The 26047-nt window shown below is 33.8% G+C and overlaps 1 protein-coding gene across 7 annotated transcripts in view; it reads left to right on the top strand.

The window, feature by feature from the left end:
• Positions 1 to 26047, top strand: part of Raph1 (Ras association (RalGDS/AF-6) and pleckstrin homology domains 1) — a 115034-nt gene that overhangs the window by 52026 nt on the left and 36961 nt on the right. For 5 of the 7 annotated variants that reach the window (XM_046463046.2, XM_046463043.2, XM_046463041.2 and 2 more), the window contains 8 exons: positions 534 to 614; positions 5067 to 5141; positions 13230 to 13307; positions 13858 to 14017; positions 15069 to 15190; positions 16410 to 16475; positions 17795 to 17938; positions 18709 to 18819. In XM_046463046.2, coding sequence (XP_046319002.1) covers positions 534 to 614; positions 5067 to 5141; positions 13230 to 13307; positions 13858 to 14017; positions 15069 to 15190; positions 16410 to 16475; positions 17795 to 17938; positions 18709 to 18819 — 837 coding nt within the window. The remainder of the gene's footprint in view (positions 1 to 533; positions 615 to 5066; positions 5142 to 13229; positions 13308 to 13857; positions 14018 to 15068; positions 15191 to 16409; positions 16476 to 17794; positions 17939 to 18708; positions 18820 to 26047) is intronic. The other 2 variants (XM_046463042.2, XM_046463044.2) reach the window with 2 other exon arrangements.

Here is a 26047-nt window from a genome sequence, read left to right as displayed (position 1 = left end):
ACTGGGGGAAGATATGAGAAAGAATATGGATTTAGTTCCAGAGTTTACTTTAGTGATAAGATCCTCATGATGGATGTGATTTTCTTAGTAATGGGGGGAAGTGAGCTCATGTGACAAGGGGGAAGGGAGAAGCTAGAAGCTTGAAGAACTCAGAACAGGGTACGAAAGGATGATTTAGCGGAGTGAGAGGTAGAGGTGAAGAGTGCTGCCAAACCGTGGTCAAAGCCAAATTAAAGTTTGTCAGCCTGAATTGGTATTGGACACGATGTTTGTGCACAATTCTCCCATGAGTTGTATTGTCCAGAGGTAGAGGGAGATGATTCATAAATTATTAAGGCTTAGGATCATTTGGTCCCAATCTCTAATTTTTGCATAAAAGAATCTAAGGTAATTGCATGTAACTTTTCATTACTCTTTTGTTTCATTACTGTTTTGTTTCATTTCAGTGATCCTTTTTTCTTTCTGCATGACAAGGAGAGCTGCCCTTTTCACCTCCTTTACCTATCATTTTCTTCCTTCCTCCATTTTCACAGCATGCTATTTCTCTGAGATGTCCCCGCAAGCAGGCCAAGCGTCATATTGACTTCACAGAAGAACAGGCTGAACTGACACCTGTAAGTTCTGTAAACATGTCATGGGACTGTTTAAATATCAGTGGAGAGGAATGAATGCATTCATTAGAACTCCAAATGATGAAACCTTTCATATAACACCAATTTTTCAAGTAAAAAATCATACAAGCAATACCAAATAAGCACCTTTATGATAGGGTATCAGTGAATATTGATACTGAGGGTAAATTAGGTAGGTAGCATATCTGACATACAGAATTTTTGCATTGGAACCAGAAACCACATTTTCTCTTTTCTTCTGAAGTCAAGGGCTTTTGTTAGTTTCTTAAGATATTAATAAATTTAGCCATTCTTCAGGATGGGGGTTATTCAAATAGAATGACTTCTGCATTAATTCTTAACGGAAAACCTAGTTTCGGTTGATAAATCTGGATGCTTCAGAGCTATACTGTTCCATAGGGTTGAGACTAGCCACACGTGACTGTTAAGTTCTTAAAATGTGGTAACCCAAATTGAAATGTGCTTTAAGGATAAAATACATACTGAATTTTCAAGACTTAGTATGAAAAGAAAGAACATATTTCTTTTAATGCATTTATATAGATGACTGGTTAATATTCTGGGTATGGTTTCTTTATACCTTTTCAAATTACTTTATGGTTTCATAGTTTTCAGTCCCATGGTCAGTCGCTCCCTTGTTTGGGGCCTAAGGTGAAGTAGAACATTATGGTAGAGGAAAGCTGCTCTGCTCATGGCATCAAGAAGGAGAGAAACCAGGGAGAAGGTAAACCCTTCCAAGGTACTCCCACATTGACATACTTTCTCCAGCTAGGTCCCACTTCCCAGTTGTCCCTTCAGCTATCAATGGATTAATCTACTAATGAAGTCAGCTCCAGTTATTTCCTAAAAGCCCCGGAACACATGAGACTTTGGGGGATGTTTCAGATCCAAACCATAACAAATGTAGATTTTTCATTGTTATAAATATTTTAAATAAGTAATATGACATATTTTAAGCAATCCATATAAATGAAACCCATTGAAATTCCTGTATCCCATTATTTAGTTCTTAATTCTAGTCAATGAAATTTCAGATCTCTCTTTCACTTGTGATGGAGTGTGCAATAATACTACCACTTATGATTTGGGTAACTATTACTTTAAGCTGGGTTTCCACTGTTGAAATGATTTTCCACCACTGTGAACGGTTCTTCATAAATTTTGAACAAAAGAAGGCACAGCATTCCCTCAATTTATTTTACTGGGTAAAAGCATTCCTTAAACAACAACAACAAAAAAAAATTTTTTTAATTAAAATTACACAAAATTTTACTTCGTGATTATATGTAAAATGGAGTTAGATTCTGAGCTCAGATTGTTATAAATGGGATTTCCCATTTGTATAATTTTCCATGTAAGGACATTAAAAAGTTATGTGGGATGGGGTGTGTGCTTGCACAGCATCCGCAATTTCTGACTTACCTCTCAGTAAAACTAGATAAGTAACAAAAAGTAACACTTTTCTTCATTATGGCATCCCAAAACGTCCTTACCATTGTTTGAAATGCCTACTTGAAGACAGAGCTACCCTCTTTGAGAACTGTTCTTCTGAGATCTCTCTGCTGTCTGCTCCCTCTTCCATCCCACAGCCTCTTACTCTGGATTCAAACTTTTTCAACTTAGCCACTAATTTTGGCCTAGGTACTTACCTCCTACTTGCTCCCATGCCACCTGACACACTATATTATAGTTTCCAGTGGGCCTGTGTCTCTGTTACAATCTCAATTCTGTGACAGCAAGAGTACCTACATGTCTGTCATTTTTGCATCTCCAGTCCCTGGCGTAAGGTTCCAGGCTCAAAGTTAGAACCAAACAAAATTTTGAATTAAAAAAAGAGAGAGAGAGGAAAAAATGGAGAGATAAAGAAAACATGTGAAATGGATTACAAAATAAGCCTCTGACTTTGTGTTTATAGTGGTAAATACAAGATAATAAAGGCCCTATTTTTATGAAGCTGTGTATATTGTTGTTAACTAGCAACATGTGCCAAGACTGAGGTTAATTGGGTCATGTGTCCAAATCACTCTCTGAATTTCCTCTTCTTCATTCTTCAACTACATACCACTCCTCTTATCCCTCCTGCATCTTTCCTCAGTAACCAGTTTCCCCTGACCCACCATTGCCCCTTCTTTATGAAGAACAGAGTTCTAGAAGAAATATGTGACTCAGATACAGAAGGTCATGTTTGGGTATTGTTTTTGTGTTCTCATTTTTTTATGTGACATTTTTAGGTTGCTTGCCATAGTGATTGCTCCCTTTTTATTTTAAACTATTTTACTATTTCAAAATGAGTCTTAAGCAAATGTAATTAACCTTGCCTCTTACTGAGCAAAAAAAAAAAAAAAATAGGGACTTTTGAAGTCTAAAGGTGATATGAGTGTGTGGATTTGATTAAATAAATCTTTTGTTTGGTTTTTTTTTTTAAAAACTGAAATTTGAATTTAATATATGGGATTACACTTACCAAATCATAATTTGTTTTGATGGCCTGAGGACTATTTCATCTTTTTAAATTTGAAATGTAATAATCTGAATATAGATATTCTACTGAGGATCTTTTTCTGAAAAAGTAACTTTTATAAGATGAATAGCAGTGGATTTTCAAGAAATTTCCTCAAAATACATATTATATGTTCTATAAATCTATGTAAGAATACATTTTTCTCATCATGTGTGAATAGCAAAAAATGAATGGGAATAAGAGCAATGAATGTTGTAGTTGCTCTTTTTAATTGTGCATTCCATTCTTTATTTTTCTCAATTTTCTCCTTGTCTTAGCTCATCTTCAATTATAAACTGAATCAAATTTTAAAAAATTTACTGCCTACCTATTGCCTTTGTGGATAAATCAACCAATAAATTTATCTTTAGGATCACTGTACCATCTATGTGAAAGGGCCTAGGGATAATATTCTCTGTTCTTATTATTGTTCAGTCTTGTTGGTGATAATATTTGTGTCAGTCAGTGAGTCGGTCTTCCTTCCTTCCTTCCTTTCTTTCTGGAATGAGTGAGATAGAGGCAGGTATAAGTTCATCTTGAATTAAAATTCAGTTTCTTTGTTTTTTTTCCCCCATTTTTTAGTTGTAGATGGACACAATCACAATACTTATATTTTATTCACTTATTTTTATGTGGTGCTGAAGATCGAACCCAGTGCCTCACAGGTGCTAGGCAAACACTCTTTAACACTGAGCTATCACCACAGCCCCCAAACTCAGTTTTAATAATAGTCAATAAAATAACCTTGTAGCAAACTCAAGATGGTGTAAATCTGAGCGAAGAGTAAAGAGTAAACTAGTATTATCTTCTATAATAATGTTTCAATCTTAAAGTAGTGTGTTTAGTACTTCCTGAAAGTACAGCTCTAAGTATTTGCTTACATGTTTCTTTCCAAATAATTTCTCTCCAAAAAAATTCTCAAGTTTTCAATTTATAAAATATAACATTATAGAACATTTTCTCTATAACTCTTCTCAGCTGTGTTGTGTGTTAATTTAAACAGTGATTTGTAATTGCATAGTATTAAAAAATAAACACTAACTCAAAGTTATTTAGGGAAAGGCAAGTCTAATTATATATATCAAAACAGTTGGAATTTAAGGATAAGCCAGTACAGTTGCATAAAATTATCTTACAGCATGTTGTTAAAAGTTATTAAAGGGGAAAAAATGAAAGTTATTAAGGGGGGAATGGTAGTTAGGGATTATATTATTCATAAACATTTTTATGAAAATATTAATTACTTGAATTAATGTAAACCAATTCAGGGGGGAAATCTTAACAGTTTGTTGATATAATTCATTTGCTATACAAGTCCTTTCCTTTGTGAATGTCTGATTTTTTTCAACATGGTCCTATAATGAGTGGGTTGATAAAATTTTACTGAAAACAAGTATGTCACATCAGGCAATATTGAAAGATGTTTTTCCTTGTGTTATGGCTGTCATTGAATTGATCAGAAATACTTGAAGTATTTAAAATAATGTAGTCTTATTATGTTCTCATCAGAAGATAATATTCAAAACTTTGTAGATCTTGCATAGACGTTAGCAACACGAACACATGTTTAGTCATAGATTTCTGGCATGTATGTATTTGTTCTCTGCACAACACTCATGAACCAGCTCTGAGATTATTGTCTTATCCATTTTCCTGAAGAGCCAGGAATCGGCAAGAATCACCTGTGACTCACTCATGGGCCTAGATGAAGTCTTTATCTCCCCCTCCTTTGCTTTTGCTTTTGCTTTTCCTTTTTCTTCCCCACCCCTCTTTATATTTTCTTTATGGACATATTTCACTTAGTTTATAAAAAATTATATGAGATTAATTATAGAGAATCATTCTTGCTTTGTCTACTTTATATTTTAAACACACAATGCCTCCACTGACTTCTGTTATTGCCTTTTTTGTTTTTCTCTCTTTTCCTTCACAAGCACTCCTATCTGGACAGGGAAACCTCCCTTCTTCTGAGAAACATTGCAGGAAAACCTTCTCATTTGCTGACCAAGGTGATCCTACTGCTTTCCACATGCATGTAACTATTTACTGCCTTGTAGGTAGAATATAATTTGTTTTTGATTGTGCCCTCAGATTATTGTTTTCTTATTTCAGCACCTTTGTCTTTAATAGAGCTACTTTTTTTCCTCACCAAATGTAACTGTCTACTTAATAACTGTTGGAAGATATCAAGAGTAGAATATATTTTTGGTAATTTTCACTAGTTTTTAAACTTTTGTAAATGCCTAGTAGTCTTTTCAAGTATGTTATGTTGTACTTTTTCTAGTTTAATGTTCTATTGCATTTTTAAATCATTGCTTTAATTTTAACCTTTGTTACTAATGGCTATCTAAACTATGAATTCTTTAACAAGCTGTATAATTTTTATTTATATTATCACCTCCTTGTTTAATTAAAACATTTACTTATGTAAATAGAATCTTGATGTTTATGAACTTAATCAAATTGGAGGAGAAGGCTGCAATTTTAATCTCTTAGTTCTGCAACCTCAGAGTGGTTTGAATCAGTCCAGCTGAATTTTTGTTGGGCTAGTGTTTTCAACAATTTAAAATCTTTTAGCAGTCAACATCATTAATCAGGAAATAATAGAATCAGGAAGCTGACTAGCTTTCTATCTATTTTCAAGTCATGTCTGTATTTCATTATGTTCTTTAAATGTTGTAATATTAAATTCAAGAATGTCAGATTCGATCATTCAAACCATGCTGAGGTGTGGCGTGTATATTGTACATGCAATGAAGTTACCCTTTTCAATAGATTCTCACTGCAGAATGCACACAGCAATTATGGGTAATGGCCTCTAACTTGTTACTGTGTTTGAGGGTTTTTTAAATTCATTGATTCCTAACCTTGTAAACTTGGGAAAGAATTTTATAGACTAAAATTAAAATCTCCTCAAGAACCAGCTCAAAGAGAAGACCCTTTGACAAAGAAAACAGTGGGACCCTTTCTCTTGCCTAGATTTCTTTCTTTAATGTAGGTCTATGAGTGGAGGTAAAAGTGTAAAGCTTAGGCCAAGTGCAAGGTCACTTAAGCAGGTTCTTTTATAATCTAAGCAAAGTTTTTTTTTTTTGTTTCCTTTTTTTCTTTTCCTCAGCTCTTTTCTGCCTTCTGTACTTGTGAACACATTTCCAGGTGGTTTCAAGGGTTTCCTCAGAGATCACCAGTATCTTGCTAGCACTTAAATCCCTTAGGTGTTTAGCCTTTTATCATTCTTCCCAGAGCCCAACAATTTATTTTCATTTTCTTTTGACCTTACTGTTTCTACTTAGGATGCTGCCCTTCTCCCTTAACCCAAGTTAAACTCTCTGGTTATCATTGGCACCTTTTCTCTTCTAATATCTCAAGTCTGTAATGAAGCAGTATTTTTCAGTTTTCCCATCCATTTAATTTCCATTGCTGACCCCACCCTAATAATAAGCTCTTATCTCTTCTCAGAGACACTAGAGTAGTCTCTATTTTTGCCTGTTCCCCCTCCAGTTAATTTTGTATACTGTGCTTAGTAAAAGTTTAACCCTTTACCTTTACCATTTCTATTTCTTAAAATAAGTAATACTTACAGAGTCGATATTTTGCTGGGTACAGTGATACAATATTGTGTAAAGTGGATATGTTCCTCATCCGTAGGACCTCACAGTCTACATACAAAGATAGATCGTGAACGTTGACAAAGAAGCACAGAAAAGAAAATGTTAAGTGCATGAAGAAAACAAGGGAAAGGTACACCTGTGAGAAGAGGATCAGGGGTCCATTTCATTTAGATAGTGAGATCAGAAAAGGTCTTCCTATGTGGGTTGCATGTAAGGTAAAGCCTGAAGGATGAAAAGATGCAGCCTAACAGGAGAAGGGAGTGTTCCATGTAGACAGGCTGAGGGAAGAAGAGCTTGGCATGCTTGAGACCATATTGCTAGAGATGAAACAGTTAAGTTAGGGTACAAGTGTCTTGATTTGGGTTTAGAGAGGTAAATAAGAGTCAGATCATTCAAACCGTGCTGAGATGTGGCGTGTATATTGTACATGCAATGAAGTTACCCTTTTCAATAGATTCTCACTGCATTGGGGGGTCTGTATTCATATACATTATATATGAAAGTCACTCTATTGAAAAGAGTAACTGTATTGTCCACTTAACAGATACTTACTGATTACCTTCTGTGTACCAATGTTTGCAGCCCTGGAAATATGACAGCAATTTAAGCAAATTTTTTTTTTCCATGGGAAGGGTTGTTCTTGGCAAGTTTTGGGTAAATGGGGCTAGTAACTTTTCTACTTCTGCCCAAGAGAAAGCAATTCCAACTGCAGTAGCAGAGCCATTCTTGCCCTCATCTTATCTTCACCTTTGACCCAGTTGTGGCATTAGTGTATCTGGCCAACATCTGACTCTACCTACCTTATTTATACCACCCACCCTGCTTTTGTGGAACAAGAAATTTGAGCAGGATGCAGTTTGATGTATAGAATCTAAATACTTTGGGTGGCTTTGGGATGGAGTCATGAAAGAGGTGATAAAAATTCCTAGGCAACTCAGCCACAAGGGCCTCTCAAAGGAGACTTAATCCTAGTGCTGATGGCAGTGCCCTCTCTGCCAGAACATCTGGCTGTTCTGAAATAAGTATAACCTTGTCTTTATATTTGGTGCTGAGGATCAAACCCAGGGCCTTACACATGCTCACTCCCCAGCCCAAAGTACATACCTCTTACCAACTGTGTGGCAGTCCGACTGTCCCTAGGAGTCTGGTTCCCTCTTTGCTGACTCCCTCTGAGAAGTCAATGTTTTAAAAACTGCTCTAATAACTACCTATATGGTCTTGAAAAGATAACAGTCTTTCTGAGCCTCAGATAATTGGTATAATGTATATAATAACAATACCAACCTTATAATTTTGTTGAGGTGAATGAGATTCTGTGTCTGATATACCTCATAGTGGCAAGTTCTAAGTATTCACTTAATGTTAGCTCTATTTGTGAGGCTATGAAGTTCGTGATTTCTTCAGAGGAAATAAACTAGTTATTATTATTATTATTTTGGTTCAAAACTGTTATAGAATAAAGCAATTAATAGACAGTTATTTATACTACACATTCTATGAATCATTTTAATTTTTAAAACTTTTAAATTATTGTAATCTATAAAATAAACTAGATTCCCAAGAAACTGCTAACTACTGTTTAGCTTCTTAATTTCAGTTGGGTTTGTTCTGAACTGAAAAGGCCTTAATCTCTCAATTGAAGGAATTCACTAGCCCTCTCTTAGAAGCTGTATATCTCTTAAGTACAGGTATGCTAATTTTTACACCACACACAGTGTTCTAACACTTTATAATCATAATATTGTTTTTATTTAATCATAAGATTCTCACTCTGTTTTTGTCCTTTATATAAATTTCAGACAGCTTGGCATTCAGTGGTTATTGATAGCCATGCAGGCATTTTTTCAGCAGAAAATTGGTTGTCTCTTGCTCTTTTAAAAGATGCAGTAGGAGAGAAAATGGTTCATATGTGTGAAGTGCCCTTTACTTCTATTTAGGATAGTAGTGAGATAGTGTAAAGGAATAGTCAGAAGAAAAGAGACAGAAAACTTAAGACCTGAGTTTGTCAGTACAACAAGAGATGAAAAAGAAAACTTTGTGCTTTGTGTTAATCACTGAGAATAGATTTGCATTGCGTTTATAAATAAACTGTTGCAGATCTTCCTAAATATGTCATCTGAACATACCAGCAAAGATTTATTTATCTTTTCCCATATTGCACAACACCAACATCTTAGGACAATTTATTTTTTCCCAAGTTGTTATGGTTAAAATATATGGTTAGAGGGCTCATTGGTATAGAGCTTGCCTCAAATGTGTGAGACACTGGGTTCAATTTTGAGCATCGCATATTAATAAACAAAAAAGTCCATTGACAACTAAAATATATATATATATACACACATATATATTATATATAGTTGTAGCTTAACTATAGCAGATATAAATAGAATTTAACCAAGGAAGTTTCTTAACCCACAGGAGCATCAGATACTGTGAATCTTGCAATTTGATGAAAGTTTTTTTCTTTCTTGTTTTGCTCTAGAAGTGATATTCAGACACGTATTCAGAGGCATCATGATCAATTCTGTTAACTCAGAAAGCTTCTGACAGGGATTATCCTTGTAATAAGCTAGAGAAGATAAACTAAAATTTGCCTATATTAAAATTTAAAAACTAGCTCAAATTGTAATTTGATACAATTTTTTAACTATGTTTTACTTTTTTTAATATTTGTTTTTTAGTTGTAGGTGGACACAATAATCTTTTTTTTTTTTTAAAGATGAATTTTTTATTTATTTTTTTTAATATTTATTTTTTAGTTTTCGGTGGACACAACATCTCTATTTTTATTTTTATGTGGTACTGAGGATCGAACCCAGCACCCCACACATGCCAGGCGAGCGCACCACCGCTTGAGCCACATCCCCAGCCCCTTTATTTTGTTTTAATATGGTGCGGAGAATTGGACCCAGAGCCTCCTGTGCTAGGCAAGTGCTCTAGCCCTGAGCCACAACCCCAGCCCCTTGATACATTTTTTTATACAGACCAATTTATGTAGCTGTTGAAGAAAAATATTTGAGCAATAGGAAAGTAGCAGAATTTAGATTTTCCCCACCTACCTGCTTTACATAAAAATGATTTCCTAATGGCTAAGAAGTCTAATTGGCTTAATGTGTTAATTGGTCTCTTGTTTATTTAATACTTCCAGTGTGTGGAGCAGAAACCGATATCTGAGTTTCAGCTAATCCTATTATTGAATGACTTTTCATGTCAGTGCTTCAAAAGATAGCACTGATTGTGTTCTATTGCATTTGACAGTAGCGTAAAAAAAATAGGAGCATGTAAATATTATTTATAAATATATCAATATAACTTTTAAATTTTATATTATTTTTGAATAGATTTTATTTTTTAGAACAGTTTTAGGTTCTGACCATGTATCCACCATTATAATATACACAGTAATTTCACTACCCTGGAAATCCACTGTACTCTGCCTCTTCACCCCTCCTTTCCTGTGACCCCCAGCAACCACTAATATTTACCATCTGCAAAGTTTTGACTTGTCCAAAATGTCATGTAGTTAGAATTATACAATATGTAACTTTCAGATTGACTTCCTTCACTTACTAACATGTATTTTAAGATACTTTCATGCCTCTTAATGGCTTGATAGCTCATTTCTTTTTCTTTTTTAAATTTGTATGTTTAGATGTTGATGGACCTTTATTTTATTCATTTATTTATATGTGGTGCTGAGAATTGAACCCAGTGCCTCATACATGCTAGGCAGTGTTCTACCACTAAGCCACAACCCTAGCCCCATTTTCTTTTTAGTGCCAAATAATATTCTGTTGCCATGATGCACCATAGTTCATTCACTTTCTGGAGGACATCTTTGTTGCTTTCAAGATTTGGGCATTATGATAATTAAAGCTTCTGTAAACACCTGTGTGCAGGATTTGGGATAAATTTTCAACACATTTGGGTAAATACTTAGAAACATGATTACTGGGTCATATGGTTAAGAGTATGTTAAGTTCTGTGAGAAACTGCCAAACTGTCTTCCAAAGCGGCTCTACCATTTTGCATTCCCACAAGTGTTAAGTCGGAATTCCTATTGTTTCACATCCTCACCAGCATTTTGTATTGTCAGTGTTTTGAATTTTGTCCATTCTAATAAATGTATAGTGGTATCTTATTTTAATTTGCAATTCCCTATTAACAAAGAATGTTGACCATTTTTCCTTAAATTTATTTGCCATCTGTATGTCTTCTTTTTTGAGGTGTCCAAAGAACTCCTATTTCGTATTTTTGTTGAAGTATATGGGGTTTTTGTTTTGTTTTGTTTTTGTTGCTTGTTTTGGTTTTTTAGTTTTAGATGTCTTTTGCTGCAACTATTTCTCTTCCAGTCTGTGGCTTGTCTTATTCTCTTAAATATGCCTTTTTTTTTGTCTTAAAAATGTTTTCAGCTTTGAAGATATCTTCTAAACTTTTTTTATGTGTGCAGATTGATTATAATATCATAAAGAATTTGGCCATTTAGAAGTTCATATTTGTATTTCAAATACCAAAAACATTGTTCCACATCAGTTTTTCCTCATCAAACTTTAAATTTACTCTTTGGCAATGTGAAGTGGAACTTTCAAATTTGGCTTGGCAAATTTTTTTTCTCTGAAGCACCATTCATGCACAAGGATGAGGGAATGGCAAATGCTTTCTAGTGGTTTTTATGAAATCAGTTACTTGACAGTTCAAAGTATTTTAAATTACTTTATAGAGCTGTGTTGTACTCCTCAAAAACACATAGGATTTGGTAATTTGCCTGGTAATGACTTTTATTTCTCTAAAACTGAATTCTAGAAACAGTGATAGTAGTTAAAGCTTTCTTTCAAGCTTGCTTTTAAAAAGAAAATGTAGTCATCACATTTTATAACTGTTTATTTGCATTAAGGATGGGGAAATAAGATGATTTAGTCAAAGGAATATATCTATAATAGTACAAGAACTGAGTTTTATCTTATCCCTCTCCACTGTGAAAATAATTGGGTTTACAGATAGTATTTCCAGACCTTGGTTATTATGTTAATTTACTGGCTCCTTTCACTGAAAGGGATCAGATTTCTGGCTAACAAGCTCACTGTCTACCCTATCCACTGTTTCTCTGTTCCACATAGTAAATACTAAGCTCAAAATGAGGGGAGACCGTGTAGAGTATGAAATGGAAAGAGAAGCAGTTAGAAAGCCATCAAAATTTAGGTGAACAGGAAATAAATCTTTTAAATTAATTGAGTCTTTGCTTTTTGCCCTGGATGCTTTAGCTTTTTAATGAAAAATAGCATATGGATTCTGGTGTTTAATAACAATCCAGAGAGAATTAATGTTGGATTGATATAAATTATTTCTCCTTTAAAAGACATTAAATAAAGGAATATGTAGGATGATAATTTATGGTTTTTTTAGATATTTTCCAGAGTAATAAAAAGCTTAAAAATAATCCTTTATAAACAAAAGTTTACTTATGTTTTTTTTTTCAATTGGTGATTAATGCTACAGTATATTATGGCCTATTGCTGGAAATTACAAGTAAGTACTAGTGTTAGAGTACTGTGTGCTGTTTCACACAAAAAATAGAAAAATTGTTTACTTCTAGTTCTTTATAAATTTTACTACTGCTTATAAACTAGTTTATAAGTAGAAGTTATTAGAAATTGAGCTGTTTGGAAAGTTACACTTAGCATTTTTTAAAAATCTGATAAATGAATAAATAGAAATAAATTTGAATTTACTGATGTGATTATATTGTATGATTTTTCCAAAGCAGAGTAAAACAGGATGCAACAGCCACCTGTGTTTGTATTAGTAATTGAGAATGTACCTGTATTTATTATTTATTAAGGATTTTTATATTTTTTGAAAATAAATACATAATTGGTTTTTGCTGTAGATATTTTTTTCATAGCTTTATTGAGGTAAAATTGAAGTACAATAAAATGAACATATTTGAAGTACGCTGTAGATATTTTAAAGGTGATGATACATTTTCATTGTAACAGAACAAAATAGTATGCAAAAGGTTGCCCATACTTTGGAAGGAGTTACGGGATTGTGTAAGTATAACTAAGTGGCAGGCCCATAGATGGCTGTTATTTCCCCAAATCCAAAACTTGAAATTTAACTGCTTTATATTGATGGGATCAGATTTACTAATTTACTACATTAGAGTTCTCCCCTCCCTCTTATAATATGGAATCTAATTGTATTGTAAGACATTTTCAGGTCTGCATCTGTAAAAATGCTCTTTCCTTTACCACGTTTGCTTTCATTTTATGAAGAGGGCTATTTTTTAAATGTGCTCTACATAAGCATATGATGGTATATTCTTTTTTTTCTAATTTGTTATATATAACAGCAGAATGCATTTCAATTTATATTACACATATGATGGTATATTCTTAATGAAATCCAATGCTAGGAACAGCCTTAAGAATAAAATAGATTTCTCAGATAATTCATTAGTTTATCTGAAATGCTTTATGTTCACAGGAGGAACAGGCAGCAAAATTGAAAGCGGAGAAGATCAGAATCGCCCTAGAGAAAATTAAGGAGGCACAAGTGAAAAAGGTGATATGCAGGCTTTTGCCTGATTTCTGATTTTATCAGTTGTATGGATTTATGAAGAACTGCCTTATTTACATCATTTTCCTCTAATGTATGGAGTGGTAGGGGGGGTATTTCTTCTAGTAATACATTTTTCACATGTAAATTTTTTGTGGGTAAGATGTATTATATAGGAATAACTTTCATTCTGAATTCTAAAAGAATAAAATGGAAAGGTCTCTTAATATTCTTCAATATTGTTATCTTAAAAGACTTTTTAAAAAATATTTTTTAGTTGTCAATGGACTTTATTTTGTTTATTTATATGCAGTGCTGAGAACTGAACGTAGTGCCTCATACATCCTAGGCAAAAACCCTACCACTGAGCCACAATCCTACCCCTTAAAAGACTTTTAATATTGATATTTAGTTTTTAGCTTATCTTTTGATAAATCCATTATTTCCATTTTAATTTACAAAGATATTAAGCAGACTACTAGTTGATATTACAATAAATCCTTTTCTAAAACGCCATTATTTGGTCTTCATTTAATTTTATTTCTACCTATTACAGCTGGTGATTAGAGTCCACATGTCTGATGACAGTTCGAAAACAATGATGGTAGATGAGCGGCAGACAGTGAGACAAGTGCTGGATAACCTGATGGACAAATCCCACTGTGGTTATAGTTTAGACTGGTCTCTGGTAGAGACCATTTCTGAGTTACAAATGGGTTAGTAATATCATCGCTTTAATTGCTTTTTAATTTCTGTGCAATCACAATGGTTTTCATGGTGATAGAAGCATTTTAAGACATTTTTATATTTTTTTCTATAAAATAACCAGGCAGTTTACCTTTTATAATTTGGCTTTTTTTACATTACTTTTTTTCTCAGCTATTTTGAGAGGTCTTTGAATACTAAGCAATTTGCAGTTTACTTCAGTTTTAAAATGGTTAAAAACAAAGTTTTTTTTTTAAGATGACAAAATACATTTTCCTTCAAATAAAAACTGCATACATCAATGCATTTACTAAGACTTATATTTATTTTCATTTGTAATTAAATCTTACCACCATTTAACTTTCAGGGCAAACAAAACATGAACAGATTTCGAAGAATCAATATCTAGAACATGTTCTTTAACATATGTTCAATATATATAAACATTCTTTGATACCTAATTTGGAAGTTAGAAAATGTATTTATGTTTAAAATTAAGTACTATTCATGAACCAAAGAAGAAATCGTATTGGAAATTCTTTGAATGTAAAGAATTAAATACTGTTGGCAGCACTTGATATTAAATTTTATAGAATGCAGATAATGTGTTTATTTTTTAAGGATGGGATGGATAAAAGCTAAAGGCTAAAGAATGATGTACAAATCAGAATACCTAGATTCTAGTCCTAATTCTTACCTGTCAATTGTGACTTTGTTAAGTCACTTCACATCACTAGGCCATGTTTCCTTTTACAAAAAATGAGGGAAGACAGATATTTTATCTGTAAGGGACAAGGATGTAGTGTTTATTAAGATTCTATAATTTTTTGTTTTGTTTTTTAAAATATTTTTTAGTTGTTGATGTACCTTTATTTTTTATTTATTTATATGTGGCACTGAGGATTGAACCTGGTACCTCACACATGCAAGGCAAGTGCTCTGCCACTTAGCCACAACCCCACCCCGAGATTTTGTAGTTCTCAATGTGAATTCTTCACAAGGTTTCATGTCTTGTAATTCTGGTGAATACTAACAAAATATTGATACTTTATTTTGGGTTAGAGAGAATATTTGAAGACCATGAAAACTTGGTTGAAAATCTTCTTAATTGGACAAGAGATAGCCAAAACAAGCTTATATTTATGGAGCGTATAGAAAAATATGCACTTTTCAAAAACCCACAGGTAAGACTGAATGAATAATTACAAAGGTTAGGGTTTTTTAAATATATGCCCTATTTAATTCTGATACTGCTAAGTTAATAGAGTTTAAAAGACTGGCAGCCACTTGATTAGAGCAAAGCAGCTGCAAAACCCTATGAGAGCATTCATTAGTACTCTTGAGGTGTAAAGTTAGCTGAGCTCACTTCAGGGCCCACTGTGAAGTTCCCAGTCCCACAGAGCCAGATGGGATACACCCTTGGTGAAACAGAAGTAGCTCTAGGGAGTTACCAGGCTTCCCTGTATTCCAGAGCTGTTTTGAACCCAGCAATTTCTTCAGTGAATTTTACATCTATCTTGTCAAAGGAAAAAAATAATCTATCTTAAGCCATTATCCAGTTGATACTTATTTGGACTTATTTTTAAAATTTTTTTTAAAGCCCAGTGAGTGGTCTCTGATTTTAAATGGCTCCACACTCCAGTATATGTTATCTTGATTTACTTGGCATCTTTCCTCATTCCAAAATAAATAATGTTTCCCAATACCTAGACGGTTTGTGAAAATCAATAGACTAGGAAAAATATCTCCACCAAAAACAAAGTAGAAATGAAAAGAAACAGCAGCAGTGTTAAAGGAATTGAATAGTTACCCTTCAGGCTTAATCATGACATAGCTTCTTGATATTTTAGTGAAGGTTACATACATATTTGAGGGTGCCAGCAGATGTTGTCTGATAAAAATAATTATGCTAATGATTACAGTTCAGATTTTTGTTGAACCAAGCAAATGAAATATGGTCTCATAGGATTTGGGATTTCTTCTTAAAAATCTACAACAATCAAATTTTCTGCATCTGGATCTGTTAAACAGCATATTTTAAGGAAATTTGCTTTACTTGTACTTAATAATTTATAAACCTTTCAGGTACTTTGAATGTAGCTTTCATTAGTTATCCCAGAACATATTTGTCAGCTGTTGCATGTAATATCACCTCAGGACTTGGAGAAGGCAGTTTGGGGAATGATTCACAGCAAGTGTTCAGGCAGGAAGCTGGGGCTAAGCATTTTAGTGATGATACCCATATACATATGGGGAGTTTTTGAAGCATTCCTCTAACTGTGCACTGGCAAAAATAGATCTAGAGTTAGTTGCTATTTCTCTTGAACAAATCATATACTCATCTCTACCAAGGGAATAGTAGAATGAGTTTATCCTTTAATTTTCATTTTATTGTTTTTCCAGAATTATCTCCTAGGAAAAAAGGAAACAGCTGAAATGGCAGATAGAAACAAAGAAGTGCTGTTGGAGGTATGACTCCCTGCCCCCGTTTTTCCTACACATTATTAAATTAAAATATTAAGCACCTTTTGGAACCTAGTATATTGGTCCTCCATATTCATAGTTGAGAAACCTGTATTCTTTGATAGCATGAGGGAGAGAATTCATCTGTGTGAACGTTAGGTCATTAAAGAGAACCTTTTAAAAACGAGTAATATTCTAGTGGATTAAAAGGAGTAACAAATTTTTAGGGTTTGTCAAGTTCGGAGGACAAAGCTGATCAATGAAAGATGTGGTTGTGCTATTTTTACCTCCTTTTTTTAGAGAGAAATTTGAATATAACTAGCAGTTCACAGAATATGTCAAACCTTAGCCATAAGTAACTCAAACAAATTCTTAAATTATAACGATCATTTTTGGAAAATCTTACAGAGTAATAAATTTAAATCTACCCAAATTTTTGGCCCTTTGGCTTTTTCTGATTTTAAAGAACTAAAATCAAAGAAGTTAGTAAGTTGAAAACCTGAATAAACTCTTACCAACAAGGCAATTAGGAAAATGAAGATCAGCACTCAATTTTTCCTAGTGATACTAGCTACACTTAAGAAAAAAATTTTATAATTTCTAGTTTCTCTATACTTTGAGGAGAAATGAGGAGAAATTAATTAGAATATCCTATGTTATTGTTTAATTAGGATTTTTTTTCTTTTACAAATACATGGTTGTTTTTAATATTAGATTTTTTTATTTAAGCATGGACAATGGAATTCAGAATTTTGAGTTTATTATTTTCAACCTAGTATTAAATATTTTATAAATAAATGCCCTCTTAGACCATATAAATTGGTACAGTTTTAAAATTTTTATTATTCACTTGGCATGTTACTTTCTTTTTAACTTTATTATTCTTTAGCTTGAGAGCTAATCTGTTGTGATGTTAATTTGGAGAAGAAGTTTAATATTTATGTTAGCTTGACATTTTTATTAAACTTAGTGTAATTATGCTCTTTAGATTTCATTTAACTACTGTTATACAACTCAGTTGATATTTCAAGCTAGTTTCTCCTCAAAACATTGGATAAAAGTTTGTAAAAAAATTCAGTATTTTATTTATGACTGATATTTTTTTACTTATTAAATATTTAGGGATTTCTTTAGTTGTTCAAAAATAATTCATACTGTATTTAGAGAATTTTCTAATTCTAATTCAGGTAAAATCAGCAGCATGATTTTAATACAGAACCATCTTGGCTTAATTACAGTGTCATGCATCTCACTGGAGTAGACACATCTTTTTTCCTTGATAAGTCAAGGATCATAAGTCTTTCCAAATCATCTTCTTATTTTAGGAATGTTTTTGTGGAAGTTCTGTAACTGTACCGGAAATTGAAGGAGTGCTTTGGTTGAAAGATGATGGCAAGAAGTCCTGGAAAAAACGTTATTTTCTGTTGAGAGCATCTGGTATCTACTATGTCCCTAAAGGAAAAGCAAAGGTGTGTGCTTTCTGTAGACTTGTTCCCCTCATTATACTGATCACTCTTAATCTGTGCTGTGTAGGAAACACAGATCGATTTATTAATCTAAAGAGGAGGAAACCTGAGAATTTTCACTTCTTTGATTATTAATTTGGCACATCTTAATTTTCTTACCAAATTTGAAATCATAGTTTTGTTTATTATTTGTGGAACTCCTGCTGGAGTAGTTTTGTTGGGGGGAGAATAATTTTATGGAATTACAATCATTTCAATCTTAAGTAGTGGGCTTTTCGCTATTAGTACCGTTGGTATAGCTTTTGTCTTCTGTGCTCATTGGGGTTTAGGACTGTTTTAAGCACTTTACGGTATCATCTAGTTTTAAACCAATCTTATGAGTATATTGTGACCCTTATTTAACTGATAAGAAAACCCCCAGTTGAGAATTTCTGTGTTTGAGATATGCATTATAAGCACTGAACTACTTGATCCAGAAAGCTCTCTTGTATTATATTGATTGTAATATACCATGCTTTATTTAAATTATCTTTAAAATGTCAATAACTCAGTGTTCATTATGAATGGCAAGACAATAAGCAAAAATGGCCTGCCTTTTTGGTTACATTGCCAATCAAAGAACCATTTATAGAGCGTCTCATTCTCTTGTCTTCTATAAAGTAGCTGTAATTTCTATTTAATGTCTTAATTCTCAACTAAAAACTGTTACCAGATGTGATATATGCTTGCATCCACATTGTTGTCAATTTAATCTTTTGGGTATTTTTATCTAGGTCTCTCGGGATCTGATGTGTTTTCTCCAGCTGGATCATGTCAATGTTTATTATGGCCAGGATTATCGGAACAAATACAAAGCACCTACAGACTATTGTCTGGTGCTAAAGGTAAGTATGTTCTCTTTATAGGAATTTTAATTGATTAGACAGGTTTATTGGGCATTTTAGAATACTTTGAATCTGGATTAAGTAAACCATTTTTGCTCTGTTCAGTAGGTTTAATACATCATTATAGTAATTTTAATTGATGTTAGACACAGATTAAGGGCCATTGTAGAATAATTTGGATCTCCATCAAGTATACTATTTTTGCTTTACTCTTATAGGCGTAAAAAGGAATGGTAAGGCTGGGGATGTAGCTCAGTGGTAGAATACTTGCTGGCATGTATAGTCCTTAGGTTCCATCCCCTGCACTGCAAATTAAAAAAGGAATGGAGAAGGGTGGTAAGGGAAAAAAGAATATTATGCTATAGCTGATCCTTAGCCAATTAACTCTTACTACATTAGTGGAAATGGGAGTAGATGCTAATTTTATAATAAACTTTGAGCCGTAACACATAAAATATATTTGATTATAAATACTGGACTTATTTTTTTAGACATTTTAGCCAAATGTGGGACCTGTTTTGTGTTTTAATTAGTTTTCCTGTACTTAACTCAGAAGAACATCAGAGGGCACTGTGGCCAAGTTCAAAATCTATTGACTATCTGGTCTAGAAATAATTTTTGGGTTTTTTCCCCCCAAACTAAAGCCATAATAGCCTGTGCTATCCACACTATTTGGGGGAGTTTTTTACTCCTTTAATTGGGCTTTTGAGCTTCTTACACTGATTGTATCTGTACTTTTGAGAAGAACAGACATTTTTAGTCTTTTTAATGATCTAGAACATTGATAAAGGTACCACACAAAAACTCAGGGAACTCTGAGAATAATTAAGTTCTAATTGGCTCCATCTTAGCAACCCTTTATTAACTTCTTAGGTCTACATGCTTACATCACACTTGATTTCTCGTTTCTCTTGGAATTGTCCATTTAGTTTTAAGAGTAGTATTTATAAGAATTTTAAGGTAGAGTTTTGATTGCTTTGATAAAATTACTTATGTTGTAATGGCAACCTTTTATTAAGTAATATTTTTCTCAGAGAACACGACTGTATCATCCAGGTTACTTTCAGGAGCAAACAAATTTTTTTCTTTTGGTTGTTATTTTGTTTTTCAGTACTGAAATTAGAACCCAGAGCCTTGCTTGTGCTTGCTATCCAAGTGCTGTGCCACTGAGTGATATTCCCAGTCCTTTCTTAAGTTTTATTTTGAGATGGAGTCTCACTAAATTTCCCAGGCTAGCCTCGAACTTGAAAACCTGCCTTAGCGTCCCAAGTAGTGGGGTTATAGGCACTACCATCTCACCTGGCTAGGAGCAAATAATTCTTGAAAATTCAGTACAAAGTAAATTCATTCAGCAGTTTTCCAAATGAGGTGCAAGGTCCCCTGGGAGTCCCTAAGACCATAATATTAACGTTATGTTTATAATAATACTAGGATGTTATTTGCCTCTCACAAATGTATAGTAGGATATTTTGAGAGGTTATATAACAGACAACAGTATTTTTGCTTTCTTGGCTACTGTAATGTGTATTTATATAATCTTAATTTTTTTTATCAGTTTTAATTGCTAATAAGGTAAATATTGAAGGGCGGAAAAACTCTACCTCCATTTTCTTAATAAGTTAAGCACGATAACAAGTTTTATGTGGCACAGAAGCTCTCATATAGCAGTCAAGACCCAAAGAAGCAGTTAGAATTAGTTGCTTATATGCTGGATTGGACAAAGAAAAGTAAATTGTGAAAAGCAACTAAATTATATAAGGAAGTTTAAAAGAGAAGAGCTGTTTTAACAAGGTCTGTATAAAATCCTCTCAGTTTTGACTTCTCATGCTTGAAGATATTTTTTCTCTGTAGCATAGGGAGGGTGTCTTTTGCACTGGAATTCCATCTTCTGTTTATAAAAAGCAGCATGAAGCTCAAAGTGATCTTTTTGTATCTGCTGTTTTCCATGTTAACTTAAATGGTATGTCAGAGTGGTATATTTTTGCCTTCTTCATTCAGTAAACAACCCATATACAAAGGTATTCAGGGTGTCTCAAAATGTGAATATAATAAGCTGTGTTTCAGTGGTTTACACCTGTTAAAAATAACCCAGTTTTTTCCATCTTTCCCTGATCTGTCTTCTGCATGTCATCTTAATTGCCAGGCTGGCTCACTTCAGGGTATCAAGATGACTGCTGCCGTTCTAGGCATCAGATGTAGGCCCAGCAAAATCTAGCTAAAGAGGATCTTTTTCTCCCTTTACTCATCTTTTAAAAGGAAGTCATTATTTCCCAGAAACTAGCCAAGAGCCCTACCTTTGTAGATTTTTGAACAAAAGCACATCTCCCATTCTTAAACCAGTCACTGACTAGGGAAACAAAACCATTGGGGTGATTGATCCCTTATTGTTTAGAATTCATACCCTGTGGGACACTGGTGAGGGGTGGGGCTCTGCCAGGTAAGAAGTAGAGAAGAGATAGCTAAAGGGAAGGCAATTGACAATGTCTCATGAGTAAAATTAATTATGACCAGTAACTTGAACAAGTTGAACACCCCTAATCTGAAAATCCAAGACCTGAAATGCACGGAAACCCAAAACCTTTTAAGTGCCAACATAACATTCAGAAAGTTTCAGATTTTGGAAGGGCTTGGGATAAAACTCAGAGGTTGGGCATTCACAAGGCCATGGGTTGACTCCTTCCTGACATTCCCCCAAAATCAAGTTTCAGATTTTAGAACATTTCAGATTTTTGGATTAAGGATGTTCAAGCCGTAAAGTCTCTGGATATACTCCAGAATTTTCAAAACTTTGAAATCTGAAGCATTTCTGGCCTTAGGCATTTTGCATACTGGATACTCAACCTGAATTACAAACCTTTTACAGCTCATAAAATTCTTTGTCTATTTTTGTGCTAAGGGTTTTTCTTATGTTTATTTTTATAACAATGATTTGAATGTTCCAGATTGACATTGAGTAGTTTAAGCTAAATTTATATTTTCTCTTTACATATAAAAATATTTAGTGTGTTGAAATGGAAGAGCATGGTGGAAATAACATTAAAAGTAATTACCACCACTTTATTGTAGACCTCTAAATTGATAAACCTGTGATAGAAGCTCCATACACTCAATCACAAGTCTATTCTGAGTCCCCATGTTGTAAATACAGAAACTGAGGTTTAGAGAGATCCATTTGCCCACGGCCACACAATTATTAGGATTTAAAAACCTCTTGTTGTTGCTGTTGTTTTCTTTGTAAAGTCTATACTAATTTTGCCTATGTAAATACTTTTATTCTTGAGTATATAAGTTCTAACAAATGAAAAATGTTATAGCACAGGGTCTACACAAATGCAAATTTATTCAGACTGTATGACTTGAGTCTCAGTGCTCCAGTGAAAGGCTCCTAGGATATGAGAAATCCACACACACTAGTAAAGGCTATAAAACACATTTTGGTAATTTTTTTAAAAAAAATAATGGTAGAAAACACTTATTCATGAAATTTGACAATGTAGAAACAAATAGGACACATGTTGATGTATCTGAAAGATACACATTTGCTGGGACACGAGTATGCATGTATAATTAAATAAGTTTCCTAAAGGAAATCTGTTTTTTAAAAATTACATACCAGTTATTATCTGGCTCACCGTAGCCACATCTAAAATTTCATCCCTAAAGAAATAAAGTAGGGCTGGGGCTCTGGCTCAGTGATAGAGTGCTTATATAACACATGTGAGGCACTGTGTTTGATCCTCAGCACCACATAAAAAAAAAATAAATAAAGGGCTGGGGCTGGGGCTCAGCGGTAGAGTGCTTGCCTAGCATGTGTGAGGCACCGGGTTTGATCCTCAGCACCACATAAATAAAGATATAAAATAAATAAATAAAGTCATTGTGTTCATTTACAAGGAAAGGGGGAAAGAAAAGAACAAAAGAAATAAAGCAGCCAAGTACAGTGGCACACACCTATAATCTCAGTGGCTTGGGAGACTGAGGCAGGAGGATCGTGAGTTCAAAAGCCAGCCTGAGCAATGGCAAGGCACTAAGCAACTCACTGAGACCCTATCTCTAAATAAAGTACAAAAATAGGGCTGGGGATGTGGCTCCATGGTTGAGTGCTCCTGAGTTCAAGCCCTGATACCAAAAAACAAAAAGAAAGAAAGAAGGCAAAGTAATTTATTTCAGTATGGTAGAAAGGAAAGAGTAGTTTCTCATTTAGAGGTGAAATGTGAGCGTGAATTCCTCAAATACTGTTAGAAATAAAGAAGCTATCTATAGTATGGAAATGATAGGGTAAAGTGTTATATAGTTTCCCACCTCTTTTTGGTACCCGGGGGTGCTTAGCCACTGATCCACATCCAGCTATTTTTATTTTTTATCTTGAGACAGGGTCTTGCTAAGTTGCTGAGGCTGGCTTCCCACTTTGATTCTCTTGCCTCAGTCTCCTGAGTTGCTGGGATTACAGGCATATGCCATAATTCCCAGCATAGTCTTATTTTTTTTAACGTATATGCCAGTTGAATGGATTTTCAAGACTGTATGTATGAGTTCCAAAGTAATAGGAGTATACATTGTCATTTTTCTTTGGTTCTTGGACTGTAGTGTTAAATACCACTTTTAGTTAGAGTTATAGGAATTATCCATCAACATTTTTATATGAACAGAGAATATAATCTTATAGCATAATAGTAATTCAGAATTTATTTGTTAAATGTTTTATTTTCAAAAGTTTTTGTTTCATCAGTGAATGAAAACTTTACAAATGAACACCATTTTTTAGAAAATGAAATGATGACCTTTCTTTGTTACTGCTATTCAGCTGGAAGCGATTTCTTTGGGGTCTTTAAGAATCTAAATATTGACTTTTGGGTTTTAGCAATGATTTTCTCCTCTATATTTGCTCTTAGCTTTTGTTTGAATTTAAAAGTGGCAGAATAATATTGTAGGGGAATAGAAATTGGAAGGCTTTACCCCTAATAATGCAGTAGTGTGACAAATAGAGCCTGGGCACTAGAATGAGATGGATTGGGTTCAAATTCCACTTCTTTCACCTTGGAAGCAACTTTAAGTGCTATCCTTAACCCTCTGTGCCTTATCTTTCTTCTGGGAACATGATATAATGTTATTAAGATAGTTTTCCTAAGGATTGAATGAGCTTATTAAACTATGTGAAGTATTTCACATAATTTCTGATACATAGTAAGTGCGCAATAGATACCACATTTAATAAAAACGAGAATATGTTAGTGGAACAGGCAACCTCTTGAGGTATTACTGGAGAGAGTGGATAACTAAGGACAGCTATGAATGCCTTTTTATGTGGGAAGGTGACGTTTTGAGATTCTAAAATGAACTTTAAAGTAGCAGGTAATCTGATGCTTTACTTAGAAATAAATAGTTAAATAATTATACCATACTACTCTTCAGGATATTCATAAATTCCCAGGTTAGAGATAAGGTGAGAAGGGTAGAGATTAATTTCTCTTCGATTTTACCTAATGTTAATTTTTTAAAAAGGAAACTCTTTATATAGAGAATGAATGGAATCACATAGTTGAGTGAATACCATGCAACCCATGGATATTCATAGTTGTAAATCACCAGAGAAGGGGAATGAAGGTAAATGCTGAGAGCCAGCCTGTAGTAGCTGGTTCAGTTCTCTGAATCGCACTTGATAGGCAGCACCTACAAGAAGCAGAATAGTCTCTTGTAGCCCTACTGCTTGGCAACACTAAGAAAAATGTTTTTCATTCAACTTACTTTCTATTCTGCACATGCTATGATTCTTAGTGTCAAGGACCTTTCTATTTTGCTCATCACTGTATCTAAAAAAAATGTAGTTGTCATCTGGCAAATAGTTACTGCTTAATAAATATTTTTTGAATGATTACATTAAGTAAAATTCCCCTTCCTCCTTTTATAGAAAAATAGCTACTTCTCTATCTCTTCTTCTTTGCTCTTTCAAGATTGCTATGGCAGTTTATTAGAATATGATTTAGTGTGGAAAAGGAACTTTTCCAAGAAGGGACCTACAAAGTCAGGGAAGAAAATAATAGATATTGTTTTATTACCTTTAGTATTATTTAGGGTTTATTATTTAAAACTTTGATGTAGTCTTCAACAAAGTTGGTTGGGTAGTAAATGCTAATGATAGGAGCTGAGTTCTACAAAGCATTTACATAGAGTAAGTGGATTTTGCATTGATTTCTCACACTGTCGATCACATTGATTAATCTTTAACAATGCAGATTTATAAGTTGTATTGGTGACCATCTATTCCGGTAGCATGAGAACATACTCAAATTGCTTATTTTATCATTGGTTTCCACATCAAATAAATGTGGTTGGGGAGTTTTGGAAAAACTAAATAAATAGTTTTAAACTTCCTTAGGTAACATATAGCCTTTCCCGCGCCCCCCCCCCCCCAGAATGTCTAAAAACAGCAGTAGTAATCGTACATTAAATCCACCCCCAGTGTGATTTAGGGCTTTTCTTCCTAAGAAACTAGTGGTAGAGGCGCAGTGGAGTTAAAATAGTTAATGTCAGTTAATGACATGTGCATGCTATAGCCAAGGTCAAGTCATTCATGTCCCCCATCCATGCCTCAACTGACAAGTAGAAAGGGTTGTGGAAACTGATGATGCCACTGAGAAGCTGTTCATTCTGCTGGAGGGGCACACTGCATTCCTGCAGTCTGGTAGAGGGAGGAGTCTACAAAGCAGTGCTCTTTTATCTCCACCTCAGCCACAGGTATGGTCAAGTGTTATGCTGTATGCATTATGTATCAGGTCCACATATTCACCTCCAGAGAAGCATTGGAAGCTGGAAGCCTTATTAAAGATCTCTCCTTTGGATTCTTCTGAAGCCATGATATCAGTGTGTTCAAAGTGAAATCAAACATTCTCTTCCCTTTTCTTAGTCTTAAGATCAAGAATCCTGTTCACTTAATCTTGATGGTTTACCTCCATGGACTTTGTTTCTTTGAAATGTAGAAAAAAATAATTGGAAATTTCCCATGATGTGAAGGTTTACTTTAACTTGGGCATCTTGATCTAAATTTTCACACAAGTTTCAGCTTGTAACAATACATAAGGGCTATTTATTTGTCCCTGTGGCCACAAGAGAAGTATATTCTCATGGCCTATAATAGGATAAGTTTTAGCTTTACTAGATTTTGGTTTCCTTCAGTTCTTTTCTTTTTTAGTTGTAGATGGACACAATATCTTTATTTATTTATTTTTAT

Source organism: Marmota monax, unplaced genomic scaffold, assembly GCF_021218885.2.
Source record: "Marmota monax isolate L192 unplaced genomic scaffold, Marmota_monax_Labrador192_F-V1.1 WCK01_AAM20220418_F8-fsc00095, whole genome shotgun sequence".
Taxonomy (NCBI): Eukaryota; Metazoa; Chordata; class Mammalia; order Rodentia; family Sciuridae; genus Marmota; species Marmota monax.
This window is presented reverse-complemented; position numbering and strand designations above follow the sequence as displayed.